This window comes from Macaca mulatta, chromosome 12 (genome assembly GCF_049350105.2).
Source record: "Macaca mulatta isolate MMU2019108-1 chromosome 12, T2T-MMU8v2.0, whole genome shotgun sequence".
NCBI lineage: Eukaryota > Metazoa > Chordata > Mammalia > Primates > Cercopithecidae > Macaca > Macaca mulatta.
Genome location: NC_133417.1, coordinates 137,672,958 through 137,692,645, shown reverse-complemented (window position 1 = coordinate 137,692,645; position 19,688 = coordinate 137,672,958). Strand labels below are relative to the sequence as shown.

The window sequence follows — 19,688 nt, the reverse complement described above, 5'->3', positions numbered from 1 at the left end:
CTGCTCTGTGGACTTCACACCAAAGCTGGCCACATCCCTCTCCTGGAAAGGCCCTCTGCGGCTCCCCTGTCATGGACACAGTCCTACTTCCAGGGAATGAGGTTCTGCATCCAGCTCCCCTCCCCTTCACCCTCTCTTCACCCATCTCCTGCCACCTGCTTCTTGACATCCCATTCAGAGCCCATCCCAGCACTCAGCTGCCATGTCTGTGATGGCCTCTTTGATCACAGGGGCCGTTTCCTTCCATGCCCAGTGTCATGGACTCCGGTCCCACTGTAGATGCCAAGTGCATCTGTGCAGATTGAAGGACTCTAAGATGGGGCATGCCAGGCTCCAATTCAGGAGCCAAGAAGGCTGGGTCCCTGCCCCAGTGCCCTGTTCTGCTGGGCACACAGCTCTGGACTACGTGCTTCTGATGATGATGCTTGGATACCGACTGTCAAGCTCCGCCTGAGGGAGCTCGTTCCCAGGCAGACCAGAGGCAGCCAGGGCCGGGTCCTCTCTCCTCTCTGCTCCCCACAGGTGGACCGAGTGCCACCCTCGGGCTCAGACAAGACGGCGGCGACATCCCAGGGCAGCATGCCTCCTCCTGCAGAGCTGGGCTTTGTTAGTGTCCTTGTGTCCTCATTCTCCTTTGCATCCTAAGGCCTCCCTAAGTGGCTGCAGTCACCAGACTGTGCCCTTGGAGCAGCACTAGGAGAAGGAGAACAGGCAGTCCCTGCAACTGCCCCACGCAGTGCTGCCCACATGCTCGTCGCTTTCCAGGCCCCTGCAGCCCAGGCTGTTCCATCTCTTTCTGTGTGGGTCAAAGCCTTAGGTGTGGAAAAAAAAAAAAGACTGGCCACACACAGTCCCCCCACCCGCAGGCCACAGTCTGCACTGCTGCACCAGAAGGCCTTGACCCTAACTTTCTGGAGCCCTGACAGCAGAGGTGCATTCCTGAGTGCAAGACTAATTCCAAGACATAGTAAGCGAGAAAGGACTGTTTTATAGGAAAGGGGTGATATAGCAAAGGCACGGAGGCAAAACAAAAACAAACAGGCTGGACGTTGGCTCACACCTATAATCCCAGCACTTTGGGAGGCTAAGGTGGGTGGATCACCTGAGGTCAGGAGTTTGAGACCAGCCTGGACAACATGGTGAAACTCCTGTCTCTACTAAAAATGCAAAAATTAGCTGGGTGTGGTGATAGGCACCTATCATCCCAGCTACTTGGGAAGCTGAGGCGAGAGAATTGCTTGAACCCGGGAGGTGGAGGCTGCAGTGAGCCGAGATCACGCTATTATACTCCAGTCTGGGCAACAAAAGTGAAACTCCCTCTCAAAAAACAAACAAATAAAGAAAAGCATCAGGTTAGTTTGAAAAATAAGAAGTCAAGGGCAGACTGTGTCAAGGGGAGACTGAAGGGCTGGGCCAGGAGGGGCGCAGGGACAGCCTGGTGCCTGTCAACACTCTACAAACAGCACCTTTTCTGGGAGCTGGGGAAGGCTGTTGGAACAAGCGAAGGACTTTGCACAGGAACCTTAGCAGGACGCAGTGAGGGACAGAGACCGGGCCAGAGGCAGGGCATGGCTGGGATGAAAGCTGAGCAGCCCAAGGCTCCCAAGAAGCAGCCCCAGGAAGCAAAAAAGAGCAGGGTAATCCCAGCACTTTGGGAGGCCAAGGCGGGCAGACCACTTGAGCTCAGGAGATTGAGACCAGCCTGGCCGACATGGTGAAACCCTGTCTCTACCAAAAATACAAAAATGAGCCAGGCATGGTGGCGGGCACTTGTAATCCCAGCTACTCAGGAGGCTGAGGTGAGAGAATCGTTTGAACCTGGGAGGCAGAGCTTACAGTGAGCCAAGATTGTGCCACTGCACTCCAGCCTGGGTGGCAGAGTGAGACGTGAGACTTCGTCTCAAAAAAAAAAAAAAAGAAAAAAGAAAGAAAGAAAAAAAGAAAGAAAGAAAGAGCAAGGCTGGAGATGGGGGGCCACAAGGGCACCCCCTTCCCAACTGGGCACGGGGGGGCAGGAGGTGGTGAGCACCCAGGCAGAGGCAGTAGGAACAGGAGGTGGCCGAGAAGCAGCTTGGGGACTTGGGAGGAGCCTGAGGGTTGTCCCCAGTGTGAGCTGCCGAGGAGAGCAAGGGCTTGCACAGGGCCCTTGGATTTGACCAGAAGGAGTAAGTCGCAGTGGCGGTGCGGCTGGAGAGGCTGGTTCAGAAACCCAAGAGGACGGAGGGAGGGAGGCTGGCGGGTGTAGACAGTTCCCCGCCAGGTTGCTGCTGATGGGGCTGGAGTTGGCCTGGGGGAGATGCGGGGCGTCTGTCTGCTTCCTGCTTGCTGTCTGAAGCATCCCAAAGGCCGGAATGTATCTGCAGAGGTGCTCACAGAGGGAAAGACCCCAGGAGAGCAGCCAGCTTATGGGGCAGTCTGCAGGGCCCAGGGCAGGAGGGAAGAGCTCGGGATGGAAGCCTGAGGTCCCATCCTGGGGAGGGCAGCTGGCCAACTCCCAGGAGGAAGCCCCACTGTGGTGTTGGGAGAGACAAGGAGGCCTGTCTGGGTGGGCCCTGAGGCCAGCCCCTGCTCAGTGTCCACAGCTCTGTCCTGACCATGGTCCCTGCAGAAAGGGTGGGTGTGGTCGGATGCCACTTCCTTATAGCATCCTGGAGGCCACAGCACTGAGGAGTGTTCCCCATGCCATGTGACAGTGGCCAAGAGATGAAGGGCCTTGGCCAGATCAGACAGCCAGTCAGGGGCACAGAGGGCTGGACCCCACATCCCTGGGCCCCTTGACCAGCGCCCTGTGGGCCCTGGTCAGACACTTGCCCTGATAGCCCCAGCACAGAGGAAACAGGCTGGAGTCCAGACAGGTGACCCCCGAGCTCTGGCCCGAGGACTGCGCCCTTTTCAAGCCCACTGGGCACAGCAGAGAGGAGAAAGCAGAGAGCACGGCCACCCCACAAAAGCAGGGTTCAGGTCCCATCAGCTCAGCTCTGGCCTGGCCACACCCCAGCTGCCTCCTGTTCCCTCCCTGAGGACACCGTGACTCCAGAGGAGTCGAGGGAGACTGGGCCGGCCGTGGGTCTCTCCTCAGGCCCACGCATGTTGCTAAGGCAGGGCCCAGCTTCCTGACCCAACCTGCTCTGGCCTGGCCCTCAAACTTTCGGTTCCTCTGCAACGTGGTCTCTCAACCCTTCCTGATAAGGAGGCCGTGTCTGCAAGCGTGTCCTTTTTCAGATCCATGCACCCGCTGAAGCGCTGAGACACAAGACACTCAGAGAGTGGCTTTGGAAATGAGCGGGAGCCAGGGCAGAGGGGCAGGGCCAGTCCCCAAAGCTGAAAATGTGTCCATTTTCAAAGGCCAAAGGCAAATGTGGGACAGAAACAGCCTCTTCTGCCCTCAGCCACGAGGGCCCTTGTCACACTCTGTAGGAGGCTCCTGCTAATGGAATGAGGCCACTCACAGAGCTTGTTCAATTAGCTCTTGCTGAAAACTGCTAATGTGGCTTTGATAAGAATTGCTTCCAGCCAATTTCAGCCTCATTTCTTCTGCAGACCAAATTTTCCACACTTGGTCATATGCTCCCTGTAAGCTCCAGAGCCCTGGGCTCTGCCAAGGCCATGAAGGCAGCTGCTGGGCCTGTCTCAGAAGCTGTGCACCCAACCATGGCCCCTTCTCCATGGCTGGGCAGCCCATGGGGTGCAGGTGATGGCAACCTTTACATGGGACCTGCTGTGTTCTCAGCAGCTGGAAATTGAATATAGTGTGGGGGAAACCGCAGGGCCCAGGAGGCATGGGTCTGTGGGGCACTGAATTGCAGGCTGCTGGGGAGAGAAAGTGGAAGAGATCTTGGTGGCAGCTCTGTCCCGGGCCAGGCCAGGTGGGGCTGGGGGCCTGGGAGCTGGAAAGTGGAGGCCTGGCATGAGGGAGCCGCAGGTAGAGCCCCTGGCCTCAGTGTGGGGGGGATGGGGAGGAAGTGCAGCTGCTTGACTGATGGACCCCCACCCACAGCTGGCCATGCACCCTGCTGCCAGCCTCCAGCAGAGGGTGCCGTGGCTGCTGGGTGGCCCACCAGTCACAGCTTGGGCCTCTCACTGACCCCTCTCCTCCTGGCTGCGCTGCAAGCTCCTGAATACATTGGACATTCCCATGAAACCACAGGGAAATGAATGGGGCCCAGTTCACAGGCATGGAAAAGCCCAGAGGAGAAGGCCTCTGGAGCCAGACATCACAGGCCTGCAGGGGAGGCCAGAGCCAGGTTTCCTAGGCTGGGAGGCTCAGTCCATGGCAGGGCCTTGTCACTACCATCATCCTGCTCCTGACTGCCGAGGACACCTCCTCCCCTCTGCGAGGATCACAGCAGCTGCAGAGCCCAGGGTCACCCATATGAACCTGGCTCTCCACCTGCCCGGCCACCACCCAGGGACAGAGACTTTCCCCCACCCTGCTCCCTGGTCCCAGGCCTGAGGCTGGTCATAGACCCAGGCAAACATACATGGCCCTCTGCAGCCACTGCCTGGCTGGGCTGGGACACAGTTGCCACCTTGGAAGCCTTGTTTCCAGGCCCCCACTTGGCCTCGGCCTCTGTCCCGCTGCAGTTGGATGAGGAGGGCAGAAGCAGCACGGAGGCCCACGCCACGGCCTCCCTGGTAAGGCTGCCTCCTCCTGGCTGCCTCAGGCTCAGGCCCTTTCCCGTCTGAGTCGCCCAGGGCAGAGCACGGTTGCTTTTCCTGCTCTTGGTTTCCCGTCACCACTGAATGTGCCCTGTGCAGCCTCTCCTTTGCTAACGCTCCTCCCAGCCCCCACAGAGATGCACTGGGTCCCCGGGTCAGGAGGGCAGGGCAGAGTGGGCCACGGGCCATGGCAGCAGTGGGATGGGGAAGGCCCCTGCCCCTCAGATGCCTTGGCCCACATGACAGCATGGCCCCTGGGTGCTGGGCCTCAGGTGAGCCTCTTTCTAGATTGTTCCAAGAGGGAGTTTTCATGCTGAGCTCAGAGCTGGGCAATGAATCCAGGCATCCCCCATGTTTTCCCTGATGAGCTCCGTACAGTCAGAGAAACCTCAGGAAGTCCCCAGGTCAGTCCCTTGCCCAGGCCTGAGTGCGGCCCAGGGTCCCTTAGCAGGCTGGCGCTCTGTGGGTCCTTGGCTGTCACACTGAAGGCTCCTTGGCCCCAGCAGGCTCTTGCTGGCCTGTTCCTGGCCTCAGTCCTGCTCCCTTACCGGGCAGGAGATTGGATTGGGGCCACTGTTCCTCAGGGACCCCTTACAGCTTCCTCATGGGTGACAGGCACCTAGACCTTTAAGACCCCCTGGGTTTCCATACTGCCCGCTCTGCTCCCCACACCCAAGCTCACCTTCTCCACTCAGTTCCCCGTGGGGCTGTGCAGGTTAAGTTCAGGCCCCGTCCTAGGCATCCTCCAGGTACTGACTCACGGAGCCCCACAGCAGCGTCATGCAGTAGGGGCTATAATCACCCCCTTTACAGATGGGCAAACTGACGCACAGTGAGGTCCCCTTGGGGAGTGAGCCCTGTGTTTTTTCTGTGCACGTGTGTGTATACACGTGTGTATGCATCTGTGTATGCATGTGTGCCTGCATGTGTGTGTATGCATCTGTGTGTGTGTGCATGTGTATGCATGTGTGTGCATGTGTGCATGCACGTGTGTGTTTGCATCTGTGTGTGTGTGTGTGCATGTGTATGCATGTGTGTGCATGTGTGCATGCACGTGTGTGTTTGCATCTGTGTGTGTGTGCATGTGTGCATGCATGTGTGTGTATGCATCTGTGTGTGTGCATGTGTATGCATCTGTGTGTGTGCATGTGTGCGTGCACGTGTGTGTATGCATCTGTGTGTGTGTGCATGTGTATGCATCTGTGTGTGTGCATGTGTGCATGCACGTGTGTGTGTATGCATCTGTGTGTGTGTGCATGTGTATGCATGTGTGTGCATGTGTGCATGCACGTGTGTGTTTGCATCTGTGTGTGTGCATGTGTGCATGCATGTGTGTGTATGCATCTGTGTGTGTGTGCATGTGTATGCATGTGTGTGCATGTGTGCATGCACGTGTGTGTTTGCATCTGTGTGTGTGTGCATGTGTGCATGCATGTGTGTGTATGCATCTGTGTGTGTGCATGTGTATGCATCTGTGTGTGTGCATGTGTGCGTGCACGTGTGTGTATGCATCTGTGTGTGTGTGCATGTGTATGCATCTGTGTGTGTGCATGTGTGCATGCACGTGTGTGTGTATGCATCTGTGTGTGTGTGCATGTGTATGCGTCTCTTTGTGTGTATGCACGGGGGGCAGCGGGTTGACCTGCTGTGTGCCAGACTTGCTGCCACTTGGGGTTTTCATAGCATCGCCTCATACAAACCCTGCAATCGCCCTGAGAGGTTGGTTGGTCCTGTTATTATTCCCATGTTACAGATGAGAAAACTGAGGCCCAGAGACAAGAAGGGCTCCAGCAGGGTCACTCAGCAGGTGTCGGAGTGGAGAGGACTCACTCCCTGCTCTGGGATTCCACTGGCCTGCATGGGGCCCTGTTCCCAGGTGTCCCAGTGACCCCAAACACTCCATGAGCCTTGATCCTGCAGTCCCCGTCCACGTCACTGTCTCCTAGCCCTGCCCTGTGGGGGTCCCTCTCTTTAGGAACAAAGCGGGTCCTCCTTTTTTTTTTTTTTTTTTTTGAGACCGTGTTTCGTTCTTTGTTGCCCGGGCCAGAGTGCAGTGGCGCGATCTCGGCTCATTATAGCCCCTGTCTCCCGTGTTCAAGAGATTCTCCTGTCTCAGCCTCCCAAGTAGCTGGGATTATAGGCACTTGCCTCCATGCCTGGCTAATTTTTGTATTTTTAGTAGAAATGGGTTTTCACCATGTTGGTCAGGCTGGTCTCAAACTCCTGACCTCAGGTGATCCGCCCACCTTGGCCTCCCAAAGGCGGGTCCCATTTTTAAGAGTTCCACAGAAGGCTGGGCGCAGTGGCTCACGCTTGTAATCCCAGCGCTTTGGGAGGCCAAGGCGGGTGAATCCCCTGAGGTTAGGAGTTAAAAACCAGCCTGGCCGACATAGTGAAATCTATCTCTACTAAAAATACAAAAATTAGCTGGGTATGGTGGAGCACACCTTAGTCCCAGTTACTCAGGAGGCTGAGGCAGGAGAATTGGTTGAACCTGGGAGGCAGATGTTGCAGCGAGCTGAGATCATGCCACTGCACTCCGGCCTGGCTGATAGAGCAAACTCCATCTCAAATAATAATAAATAATAATAATAACAATAATAATAATTCCATGGAAGATAGTTGGATTTGAGGAAGCTAGAAGAATTCAGGATCTAGTCCTCTCTACGGGTAAATCAAAGAACTCATAAATAAAGCACAGGGCTGCAATCTAATAACAGGTGTAAAGCTTTTCTTCATACACATAACTTTTCCTCTCTACATTGATTGAACAGGAATCTCAGGCTGGGTGCGGAGGCTCATGCTTGTAATCCCAGCACTTTGGGAGGCCACGGTGAGTGAATCACTTGAGTCCAGAAGTTGGAGATCAGACTGGGCAACACATCGAAACCCCATCTCTACAAAAAAAAAAAAAAAACAAATCGGTAGGTCGTGGTAGCATGTGCCTATAGTCCCAGCTACTAGAGAGGCCGAAATGGGAGGATCACTGGAGCCCTGGAGGTCAGGGCTTCAGTGAACCATGATTGTAGCATTGCACTCCAGTCTGGGTGACAGAGCAAGACAGCGTCTTAAAAAAAAAAAAAAAAAAAAAAGGAATCTCAGATTATAAAACCCCTTGAGGCTAGGAAGCCAAACAAAGACAGACTTCAGATGTTTTTTTCTGCAGTCTGAAGGTTCCTGGGCCTGCCAGGAACTGATGATTTTTACTTGTTCGCTGTGAGGCTGGGAACCCCGGAAGCTAGGCATTCTATGCACATTCACAAATATATTGCAATCAAAGCTTTGGTAATATAGTCAATGTCTCCAATTGTATCCTACGTAAAAAGAGAGCAAATTCTTAAACTTCAAATAACCATATTGTCATAAGAATACTCATGAATAGTGTCTGAATTTTAGAGGGATCCACTCTTGCCTGGATGACACAGCAAGACCCTATCTCAGAAAAAAAAAAAAAAAAAAAAATTAAAGCTTCAGTTTAGATGGCTGTTAAACACAGAATTAAAAATTAATGCTTCTTGTGGATTTACCAAAAGCAGATTTAGGCCGGGCATGGTGGCTCACACCTGTAATCCCAGCACTGTGGGAGACTGAGGCAGGCAGATCACCTGAGGTCAGGAGTTCGAGACCAGCCTGGCCAACATGGTGAAACCGCAACTCCACCAAAAACACAAAAATTAGCTGTGTGTGGTGGCACGTGCCTGTAATCCCAGCTACCTGAGGCTGAGGCAGGAGAATCACTGGAACTGGGAAGTGGAGGTTGCAGTAAGCTGAGATCGCGCCACTGCACTCTAGCCTAGGCGACAGAGCGAGACTCTATCTCAAAAATAAATAAGTCAAAATAAAAGCAGATTTATATTTCAAGGAAATCTTGTTGTACTAACATAGGGGACCAGATTTTTAGTTTTTAAATCAGTGTAGGTTTGTTTTGTTTGTTTTTTACTTCTCCTAGAGCTTTCAGATGAGAATATCAGTGTAGTTTTAATATGAAAGTTAAATCTTTAGAAAGACTCGTGAATAATTTCCTTCTAATTTTAGCCAACCTGATCACATACAAAAATTTCTTTCACAAATTCATCCTTCCCCAAAAGATGGGAAGGATGAATTATATGTGTCTCTGCTCGATGTTTCAAGGTCATAAAACTATAAACCCAACCTAAAAACAGAGTGATCTTTGTTCCTGTAGTTCTTTGATAAATAAAACTAATTTAGTATTGCTGGTTTATTGAAAACAGCTCTGTTTTATACATATACATACATATATACATTGTAATGAGCCAAATACCTTTTAGTTCACGTGATTTAACTATATCTTTGATAAACAAGCTGGTTTTAAATTGGTTGATAAAATAGAAATACCTCAAGCTTTTCTTTCTCTCTCTTTTTTTTTTTTTGGAAACAGAGTCTCTCTTTGTTGCCCAGGCTGGAGTGCAGTGGCACAATCTGCACACACCTTTCACGACTTAGCACTTCTATGACATGCTTAGGCCTCTGCTTTGACCTAAAGTTCCCCTTTGTTAGGTAACAAGTTATTTTACTTTAGGACACAAAAAGTTACCATACAAGATCCTTTCTCATTCCAAATTATTCTTTTTTCTTTTAACCGTACTTATCAAAAATATATCCTCATACCTTTCTTCACATCTCTCTCCTACTTACGGGTTCCTTTCTATCCTGTTTTTCTTTCTTTCATAAATCCATATTTTGGATATATGAAAACACATGTTCGCCAGGTGCAGTGGCTCACACCTGCAATCTCAACACTTTGGGAGGTGGCCGCTTGAGCCTAGAAATTCGAGACCAGTCTGGGCAGCGTGGCAGGATCCTATTTCTATTTTTTTTTTAATTTAAAAAAAGTTAAAACAATTTTTAAGTATATAAAAAACTCAAATAAAGCAAAAACATGTTTTTACACATTTTAAATAGTTTTTCTCATCAAACATACATATTATTTTTTGGTACACTTTGTCTACAGAATTGTATAGATTAATTAGAATTTTTAATTCTTAGCAACCTTAATTTCTAGTGAAAACCTAGGAAGCAAAAAACATTTAAATGACAGTCACATATTAGTATTTTACAGATGGGAACCATTTATAATTTTAGAAACATGTTTCCCCATCGCATAATTTTTATATGTATTAACCCCTATAAATTTGGTAGTTCCATAAAATTTAAGAAACCAAAAACAAACTTATATTTATGTTCAGCAATTTATGTATTTGTGTTTTATCTTACTTGGAAATGACCAATATATTTAATGAGTATCTGTCAGTTAAGGTAGCATAACATGACTTTAAGATTTCGAAGTCCGGCCAGGCACAGTGGCTCACGCCTGTAATCCCAGCACTTTGGGAGGCTGAGGCGGAGGACTGCTTGAGACCCGGAGTTCGACAGCAGCCTGGCCAACATGGTGAAACCCCATCTCTACCAATAATACAAAAAGTAGCTGGGTGTGGTGGCGCACACCTGTAATCCCAGCTACTCAAGAGGCTGAGGCATGAGAATCACTTGAACCTGGGAGGCGCCAGGTTGCAGTGAGCCAGGATCACACCACTGTACTCCAGCCTGAGTGACAGAGGAGACTCTGTCTCAAAAAAAAAAAAAAAAAGATTTCAAATTCTATGAAAAGCTCATTTATAGAGATTCATCCTATTTACATTTACGTAATTTATATTTTTAACAATTATACCTCCATTAATTATGAATACTGAGATATTACACAAAGCTAGTACTCATTTCCAGGTATTTTCTTGTTCACTATTTTCATAGCCTGTGACTCTCAGGCGTTCACTTAAGAAGCTTAAAGTTAAATACATGGATATTTTGCCAGTAACTCCTAAGACAGAGCTGTTTACATTAAACCAGCAATACTAAATTAGTTTTATTTATCAAAGAACTACACAAAGATCACTCTGTTTTTAGGTTGGGTTTAAAGTTTTATGACCTTAAGCCAGGCAAGGTTGCTCACGCCTATAATCTGAACACTTTGGGAGGCCCAGGTGGGCAGATCACCTGAGGTCAGGAGTTCGAGACCAGCCTGGCTAATATGGTGAAACCATGTCTCTAATAAAAATGCAAAAATTAGCAGGGTGTGGTGGCACATGTCTGTTATCCCAGCTACTCAGGAGGCTGAGGCAGGAGAATCACTCGAACCCTGGAGGCGGAGGTTGCAGTGAGCTGAGATTACACCACTGCACTCCAGCCTGGGTGACAGAGTGAGACTCCATCTCATAAAAAAAATAAAATAAAATAAAGTTTTATGACCTTGAAGCATCTAGCAGAGACACATATAATCTTATCTGACTCGCAAACCCAGGGGAAGACGTACGCTGCAAATACTAAAGATGAACGTGCATGGTGGCTCACGCCTATAATCCCAGCACTCTGGGAGGCCGAGGCGGGTGGATCACTTGAGGCCAGGCATTTGATTTTTAATTTTAATTTTAACGTTTTTGTCTTGAGGCCAGAAGTTTGAGACCAGTCTGGCCAATATGGCAAAACCCATTCTTTACTAAAAATACAAAAAAAAAAAAAAAAAAAAATTAGCCAGGGGTGGTGATGAGCACCTATATAGTACCATCTACTTAGGAGGTTGAAGCATGAGAACCACTTGAACCTGGGAGGTGGAGGTTGCAGCGAGCTGAGATTGCACCTGGGTGACAGACAGAGACTCTGAGAAAAAAAGAAGGAAGGAAGGAAGGAGGGAGGGAGGGAGGGAGGGAGGGAGGGAGGGAGGGAGGGAGGGAGGGAAGGAAGGAAGGAAGGAAGGAAGGAAGGAAGGAAGGAAGGAAGGAAGGAAGGAAGGAAGGAAAGGAAAGGAAAGGAAAGGAGGGAGGGAGCCGGGCGCGGTGGCTCAAGCCTGTAATCCCAGCACTTTGGGAGGCCGAGACGGGTGGATCACGAGGTCAGGAGATCGAGACCATCCTGGCTAACACGGTGAAACCCCGTCTCTACTAAAAAATACAAAAAACTAGCCGGGCGTTGTGGCGGATGCCTGTAGTCCCAGCTACTCGGGAGGCTGAGGCAGGAGAATGGCATGAACCCGGGAGGCGGAGCTTGCAGTGAGCTGAGATCCGGCCACTGTACTCCAGCCTGGGCGACAGAGCGAGACTCTGCCTCAAAAAAAAAAAAAAAAAAAAAAAAAAGAAAGGAGGGAGGAAGGAAGGGAGGGAAGGAAGGAAAAAAGAAAAGAAAATGCTAAAGATATTTCTATTTTTATTTTATCAACAAATTTAAAACAAGCTTATTTATCAAAGATGTGGTTAAATCACATGAACTAAAAGGTATTTGGGTTCATTACTATGTTATATATGTAGGTATATGTAATATGTATACATGTATTTATATATGTATGTATCTACACAGGTGTGTGTGTGTGTATGTGTGTGTATATATATATGTACATTTTTTTTTTGAGACAGGATCTCACTCTGTCACCCAGGCTGGAGTGCAGTGGTACAATCACAGCCCATGGAACCTTCTACTTCGCAAGTTAAAGTGATTCTTCTGCCTCAGCCTCCCCAGTAGCTGGGACTACAGGCACACGCCACCATGCCTGGCTAATTTTTGTATTTTTTTTGTACAGATGGGGTTTTGCCATGTTGCCTAGGCTTATCTGGAACTCCAGCTACTGGGCTCAAGCAATCCACCCACCTCAGCCTCCCAAAGTGGTGGGACTAAAGACGTTTGACACCGTACCCAACCTATATACATATTTTTTTAGAGATGGGGTCTTGCTATGTTGCTCAAACTGTCCTTGAACTCCTGGGCTCAAGTAATCCTCCTGCCTTAGCCCCGAGTAGCTGGGAAAACAGGCATGCTCCACCATGCCCTGCTCACTATAAATTTGAACAAGTTTAATTAATCTAAGTTAACCTGAATAGAATGCCTTAAGGAATTTCTGGACTATTGTGTCAGATTTCAAATTGGAGACACAACGCACGACATGAAAAAACATACTCTTATTTGCTTGACAGCTCCATGCAGGTAGAGAAGCATTTTAGGAGGGTTTTTCAGCTTTCTTCTGGCCCTGTGTAGCAGACAAAGCAATTTTTATTCTGAGCGGAGATCCTTTTTGTTATTGCACTGAGTTCACAATTTTGACCTCTTTGATCTGAGAGCCTAATTTTTATAAACATTTCTCTCGTTCTGTTCTTTCTAATAGCAGCCCTTCCATGGACTGGTCCATCACCCAAAGCAACTGTTAGACAGGCAAACCTAAATTTACATTTCCAAAAGGTGTCTAGGTTGTGGGTTGCCATGGAGCTGTTGTAATTTGTAGAGCCATTAATTTGAAAACCTTTTAAAACCTCTTCCTTATTGGTTTTTATCTTGGCTGGAAAGTGATATTGTGGGTTTATCTTAATACCAGCAGAAATGTCAGCAGATTTCAAGTAGGCAGAAAAAAGAGAGAGCACTTAACTCTGTAGTTGGCAGTTTTAAAATTCAGTATAAGGAAAAAGCAAACTTGGGGAGTTCAAATGATTCCCATCATGCCATTGATTTTAAAATGTGCATGAGGAAAAGCCATGTAGCTGGCTGTTAATGTTTGAGAATGTCATTCCCTTTCTTATGAATCTCAAAAGCAAAGAAAATCCTATAAATCCTGGAGTTTGCACAAGTATTTCAATGGTGGTGATGCCCTAGTTTCTTTTAACTGGCCATCTCATACCCACCTTTTGAAATTGTTTTGTTGTTGTTATTGAGACAGGGTCATTCTGTCAACCAGGCTGGAGTGCAGTGGTGCGATCACAGCTCAACGTGGCCTCTACCTCCCAGATTCAAGCAATTCTTATGCCTCAGCCTCCTGAGCTCAAGCAATCCCCCCCACCTCGGCCTCCCTCGTAGCTGGGCCTACAGGCATGGACCAACACGCCTGGCTAATCTTTGTATTTTTTGTAGAGACAGAGTTTTGTAATGTTGTCCAGGCTGGTCTTGAACTCCTGAGCTCAAGCCATCCTCCCACCTTGGCCTCCCAAAGTGCTGGGATTATAGGCGCGAGCCATTGTGCCAGGCCTGCACTCAACATTTATTTATTTATTTGTTTTTAAATGTTTCCTACGGTACCAAACCATTTATGTTTATTTTTGCTATCGGATGATTAGAAGATGTTCACAAGCACAAAAAAAAAAAAAAAAAAAAAAAAAGGCCACATCATTTACAGACGTGGGAAACCAAACCAAAATCAGAGTGCTCACAAAATTTCAACCAAGGTGCTGCACATCAAACAAAATATTCAGCCAGGCATCCAGAACCAAAAGTGAGTTCACCAGAAAAGACTTGCTGTCTAGACAGAAAATAAATTCTGTAGAAACCAGAGCCCTCAAACCAGAAGGGCACTTCTGTTTATACCAGAAAGTGCTTGCGAAAAGCAAAGCAGCAAATGAAAAAACAAAACTGGCCAGACACAGTGGCTCACCCATGTAATCCCACCACTTTGGGAGGCCGAGGTGGGCAGATCACTTGAGGTCAAGAGTTCAAGATCAGCCTGGCCAACATAGTGCAATCCAGTCTCTACCAGAAATACAAAAATTAGCCAGACGTTGTGGTGCGCGCTTGTAGTCTCAGCTACTGGGGAGGCTGAGGTACAAGAATCGCTTGAACCTGGGAGGAGGAGGTTTCCGTGAGCCGTGATCCTGCCAAGCACTCCAGCCTGAGCAGCAGGGCAGGACTCTTTTGGGTGACAGAGCAAGACTGTCTCAAACACACACACACACACGCCCCAACAAAACTCCAACCTTTATACTCCCAAGAAGGATGCAAGGTCCTTTGTTTAAGGAAGCCTTATAACTAAATTACATCCACGATAAAGTAAAAAGGAACTGACCAAAGGGAGGGAGTCTGAGTATTCAAGGAGATTCACCAGAACAGAAAATCAACTCCTGGAAAGGCAGTCTGCAGAGGGCTCAGTCAACGCTGCATTAGATTTCAGGAAACTGATTCGTCCAAGATGAGTTCACTTCAGAGTTCACTTCAGTCCCACTTCTGGCTCCACTATGTGACATTGCATAACAGATACAGGGAGACTCTAAAATAAAATAAAATTTTTTGGAAATAGGTACTGCAATGGGAATAAGCAGGCCATAGGAAACTATGTGTGAATTTAGAGAGGTGAAGGAAGATAAAGGTTTTTAGAGGAAAAAGGAGGAGGATCACAGGATTGTTTTGAGATATTTATCCTTGGCTACAAGGATCAAGGATATGAGTGGCACCAGTTTGAGGCTGGACAGGCAATTGCTGGGCAGATGTCCTTGCAGAAGTATTCTTTGTTGAAAGGTTGTGAAAGTCATTATGCAAGCTGGTTGTTTGCAGTCTTCTGTGACAGTTCTTGTCAGGTTTTGTGCATGATAAATCCCCTTCATGTTCCTGGCTTTACTTCTCAGGGTTTTTAACAAAAGGAACTCCATTTTGATTCTGACAAGGTTCATAGGCTGGGTGACTGGGATCTGTCCTTAGTCAGGGAGGAGGCAGTGAGTCAGATTCTAAAGCCCTCACGGTCTGTGCCTGGCATCCCCTCGGGCCTTCTCTCTCCAAGGCAGCTCTGGCTACTCTACCCCCTCCCAACACCCGCCCCCAACCCTCACATCAGGTATCCAGTTGTGTCACTCAGGGCTTCACTGGGTGTCACTGGGCACTGCTGTGGTCTGTCATGCTCTTGCATATGAGTCATGGGGTCACCTGGACAATCAGGGTGTATTAGTCCATTCTCACCCTCCTATGAAGAAGTACCTGAGACTGGGTAGATTATAAAGAAAAGAGGTTTAATTGACTCACATTTCCTCATAGCTGGGGAGGCCTCAGGAAACTGACAGTCATGGTGGAAAGCACCTTCTCACAGGGCCGCAGGAGCGAGAATGAGAGCAAGCAGAGGAAATGTCAGATGCTTATAAAACCATCAGATCTCGCGAGACTCACTCATTATCACAAGAACAGCATGTGGGGAACCAGCCCCATGATTCAATTTCCTCTACCTGGTCTCACCCTTGACATGTGGGGATCATGGGGATTACAATTCAAGGTGAGATTTGGGTGGAAACACAGAGCCAAACCATATCACAGGGGTAGGGGAAGCCCCCTACAGTGAGGGAACTGGAGGTGGACCACTGGCATCACCCACTCACCCACAGCCTCAGCTTCTCTTTTGGGGGAACTGCAGGGGAGCCAAGGAGCTGGGCCTCGGACCCCTCTTTATTGGCAGTCTGTGCAGGGTGACCAGGACTGTGTGGTCAGAGGCTAAACCCAAGTCACCTCCTATAGGCAGTGATTGCTGTGCTCTGGGACCACCGCCCATTGGGACCATGCGGGCCGCACTCACAGCCCCCGGCCTGCTTCTGGGAGGGCTCTGCGTTGCTCTCCGTGGATCAGGGGCTGGGGGAAGGGGGCGAGACAACCAGAAGCCCAGACACCCCGGGGAGTGCTGATCTGGGACAGGGGTTCCCAGGAGGTAAAGGAAGCTCCCTGGTGAAGGTGCGCTCTGCGCAGGCGCTGTTCGGGCAGCCCAGGCACTCTATTAGCGCCCCCTCAATCCTCAGGAGGAGTCCTCCCTGGGCGGTGCTCCAGGGCTGTGGGCTGGGCCATGACGGCCCCCAGCTGCGTAGCTCCAGCTCCTTTCCAGCCGGTTGGTGGGAGGTTCCGAGTGGGGACACGGGATCGGAGGGGACTCCTCCCACTCGTCCCGGGACGCGGCTAGACCCGGAGTCCCCACCGTAGCCCGCGCACGACCCTCGAAAGCCTGTCTCCGCGGCCCCCGACCCAGGTCCCAGCTGCCGCCGCGCTGCCAGGTGGCCCGAGGGTCGCAGGAGGAAGGAAGGGAGCGCGGAACTGGCGGAGGAGGGTGGAGCCGCCGGCGCGTCCCCTCCCTCCGGCAGGCAGGCGGGCGGCGGGCTGGGGCGGCAGCAAAGAAGGCAGCGGGCTCCAGGAGACACCGGCCGCCCGCGTCGCTTCGCTCCTGCTCAGGCAGCGGCTCCGGCCCGACCCGCTCCGCTTCTGTCAGGCTCCGGCGCGCACCTGCCGGGTAAGTGGCGCCTGAGTCCCTGCAGCCGCGGTCACCGTGGCGGCCACTTCCGTCACCTTCGTAGCCGCTGCGAGGAGCTTCCCGGCTTTGTCTGCGTCCTCGCCGCTGTAGCTGCGACTCCCAGGCTCGGCTCTCCGGCTCCATGGACTGCGCGCCGCGTCTGCAGGACTCGGCTCGCCCGGACAGCTCGCGCCCCGACGTGGGTGAAACTTCGCCCAAGTGTGGATTCTAGGGAGAACCTGTTGAAGCCAGGAGTGGAGCGGAAAGGGGATAGCGACCGACAGGTCTCGGGTTTTCCATCACGGCCGTGCTGGGAGTGGGTTGTGCATCCGCGACCCTGGGGCGTTGGCGCGTGCCCCTTGGGAAGGGGCGGGTGGGCCGTCGGGCCACCGAGCAGAAGGAGCCAGCGAGCAGGGTTGAAGTGGTCGATCCGGCGGACTTCCGCGAGGAAGAACAAAGTTTGGTTCTTTGGCCGTTTTGCGGGGCGTCTGTCTGGGTCCAGTTCGGAGAGCTGAAAGTGCCTCATAGACCTGCCCCTGACCGCACCTCCTCACTTCAGCTTCCGGTCTTTCCCCCACCCCACTTGACCTTGGCTAGGCCAGGTCGTGGACAAGAAAGGCGAAAGGAAGAGGTATGGCCTTTCATTGAAGACCCACTACATGCCAGACCCCGTGCCTGGAGCATCCCTCTTCCCATAAGAGGCCTCCCAATTCAGCGTCCAACACGTGTGTGCAGGGAGGAGGACAGGGGAGAAGACTCCACTGTGCACGCCGGGGTAGTGGCCCCGCCAGACTCTCCTCATTCCTGGTTTCCTCAGTGAATGAGGCCGGCAGCTGGGTCCTCTGCACCCAGGCCTGCGTCTCTCCTCGCTGTGCCTGGGAGCCCCGTCGGGCTGCTGCGCCTCCTAAGCCTGACTGCTCTTCCCGCAGCCTTGGCCCTGGGGCCATGCAGAGGCCCACGAGGAGGCCAGCGGCCGTGCGCATCTCATAGCCCAGGTGGCCCAGGGCTGCACCGCGGCGGCCTCGGTGCCATGGGGAGCGGTATTCGCTGACTGCGCACTAAGACGCGTCCCAGTAGGTCAAGTACCTGAGCTGCTGCGGCGCGGGGATCGTGCAAGAGGCCTTTCTGCCCCCCAGGCTTCTCTGGAGGAGCAGCGCCACCGGGGACGGGTCTGGGCTGCAGCGCTGGAACCCTGCACGAGATGAGCCTGCTGTCAGGGCTGGTGTTCGCCGCTGGTCTCTGCGCCATACTGGCGGCTATGCTGGCGCTCAAGTACCTGGACCCGGTCGTCGCGGGCGGCGGCGCCTGTCCCGAGGGCTGCCCCGAGGGCAAGGCCTTAGCGCGCGCCGCCGGCTTCCTGGCAGCCAACCTGGACGCCAGTATGGACCCATGCCAGCACTTCTACTCTTTCGCCCGCAGCCGCTGACTGAGGCCCCGCGCCATTCCCAACGAAAAGCTCACCTATGGCACCATCACGGCCATCCGCGAGCAGAAAGAGGAGCGCCTGCGGCGCCTGCTGGCACGGCCCAGGGGTGGGCCCGGCGGCGCGGCCCAGCGCAAGGTGCGCGCCTTTTTCCGTTCGTGCCTCGGCATGCGCGAGATCGAGCTACTGAGTCCTCGGCCCATGCTAGAGGTCGTGGAGGACTGCGGGGGCTGGGACCTGGGCGGCGCGGCGGAGCATCCGGGGGTCGTGACGCCCTGGGACCTCAACCTGCTGCTGTACAAGGGGCAGGGCGTGTACAGCGCCGCAGCACTCTTCTCCCTCTGGGTCAGCCTAGGTTACAGGAATTCCTCGCGCTACATCATCCGCGTGAGAAGGCCCCCCGAGCGCCCCTCCAGCGGCCGTGGACCCGGGGGCGTCCCTGTCCAGGGGTCCCTGCGCGTGGGAGGAGGGCGCGCGAGAGGAGAGAAAGGGAAAGCAGGGGAGGGGAGCCCTTGGCGGCAGAGCGCGGGAGGAGGGCGCAAGTAATTTCTCTGGGTTAACTGAGGTGTTTAGCGGAGCTGTGGGAGCCGCAATTTCCCAGCCCTCTGGAAGGCAGTGAGGGTGGGGAAGGAGGATGCGCCGGCGGGCTGGGCTGACATCTCCGTGAGGGTTGGGGCTGGCGCCAAAGCCAGGAACCCCAACTGTCAGTGCGGCACTGCAGCAAGTGCCCCCGACAGGTAGGGAAAGTGCAGGCGTTCAGGGGTAGGCTGAGACAGTCGGGGATGGGGCTTTGGTCATCTCATCTGGTGGAAAGAGGGGCTGGGGTCTGCGTGCTTCTGGAGCTGTCCTCATGCATGTCTGGTCGCTCTCTGGGCATTGGGGTGAGAATTCCATCTGTTTGGGGAGTCTGGCATGTGGACCTCTGACCTCTGGCCCCTGTCTCCCTCCCCAGATTGACCAGGATGGGCTCAACCTGCCAGAGAGGACCCTGTACCTCGCTCAGGATAAGGCGAGTGAAAAGGTGCTGGGACATGGGATGGGGAGGCAGAGAAGGCCTGGGGCCCCAGGAGGGGTGGGCCCAGACTAGGCCTGTCCGTGTCCCTGGAGGAGCCCCTTCCCATGGTGCAGATACTGGCAGCATACAGTGTGTTCATAGAGCGAGTGCTCAGCCTCCTGGGTGCTGATGCTGTAGAGCAGAAGGCCAAGGAGACCCTGTGGCTGTAGTGGGGACAGCTGATGACAGGGGACCATGAGACAAGACTGGCTCAGCCCTGATCTCTACCCCCACCCAGATCACTGTGTCAGAGTATGATCATTTCCAGCCAGATATCAGCTCCATGTACAAAAAGGTGACACTGGGGCAGCTGCAGAATATCACCTCCCCATATGGCCCAGGCCCCTCCCCTGCCCCCTGGACTTGCCTGCTGGGTGTGCCATGAATTTCCGCCTCCTCTTCTGTCCAGTAGTCACATTAAAGGAGGCAGCACTCAAAAAGGACCCAGAGCCCGAAGATCCGATCCTAGCTCTCCCCTCTGCTTTCCAAGCCCCTGGGCAGGGCTGGGAGCTTCCTGAGCTGCAGTTTCCTCACCTAGG

At 52.2% G+C, this 19,688-nt stretch overlaps 1 protein-coding gene and 1 long non-coding RNA gene across 2 annotated transcripts; one reads left to right on the top strand and one right to left on the bottom strand.

The window, feature by feature from the left end:
* Positions 1-7,373: 7,373 nt before the first annotated feature.
* LOC144333524 (uncharacterized) lies at positions 7,374-15,520 on the bottom strand. The gene is made up of 3 exons (XR_013402233.1): positions 15,433-15,520; positions 14,486-14,686; positions 7,374-7,556 (listed from the first exon to the last, which is right to left on the bottom strand). It is a non-coding gene; the product is annotated as an uncharacterized LOC144333524 (long non-coding RNA).
* A 436-nt stretch (positions 15,521-15,956) lies between these two features.
* Positions 15,957-19,431, top strand: LOC717457 (uncharacterized). Its single transcript, XM_077956529.1, has 3 exons — positions 15,957-16,072; positions 16,274-16,672; positions 19,048-19,431. The coding sequence occupies exons 1-3, from the start codon at positions 15,957-15,959 to the stop codon at positions 19,277-19,279; spliced, it is 747 nt and encodes a 248-aa protein (XP_077812655.1). The 3' UTR covers positions 19,280-19,431.
* Positions 19,432-19,688: the final 257 nt, after the last annotated feature.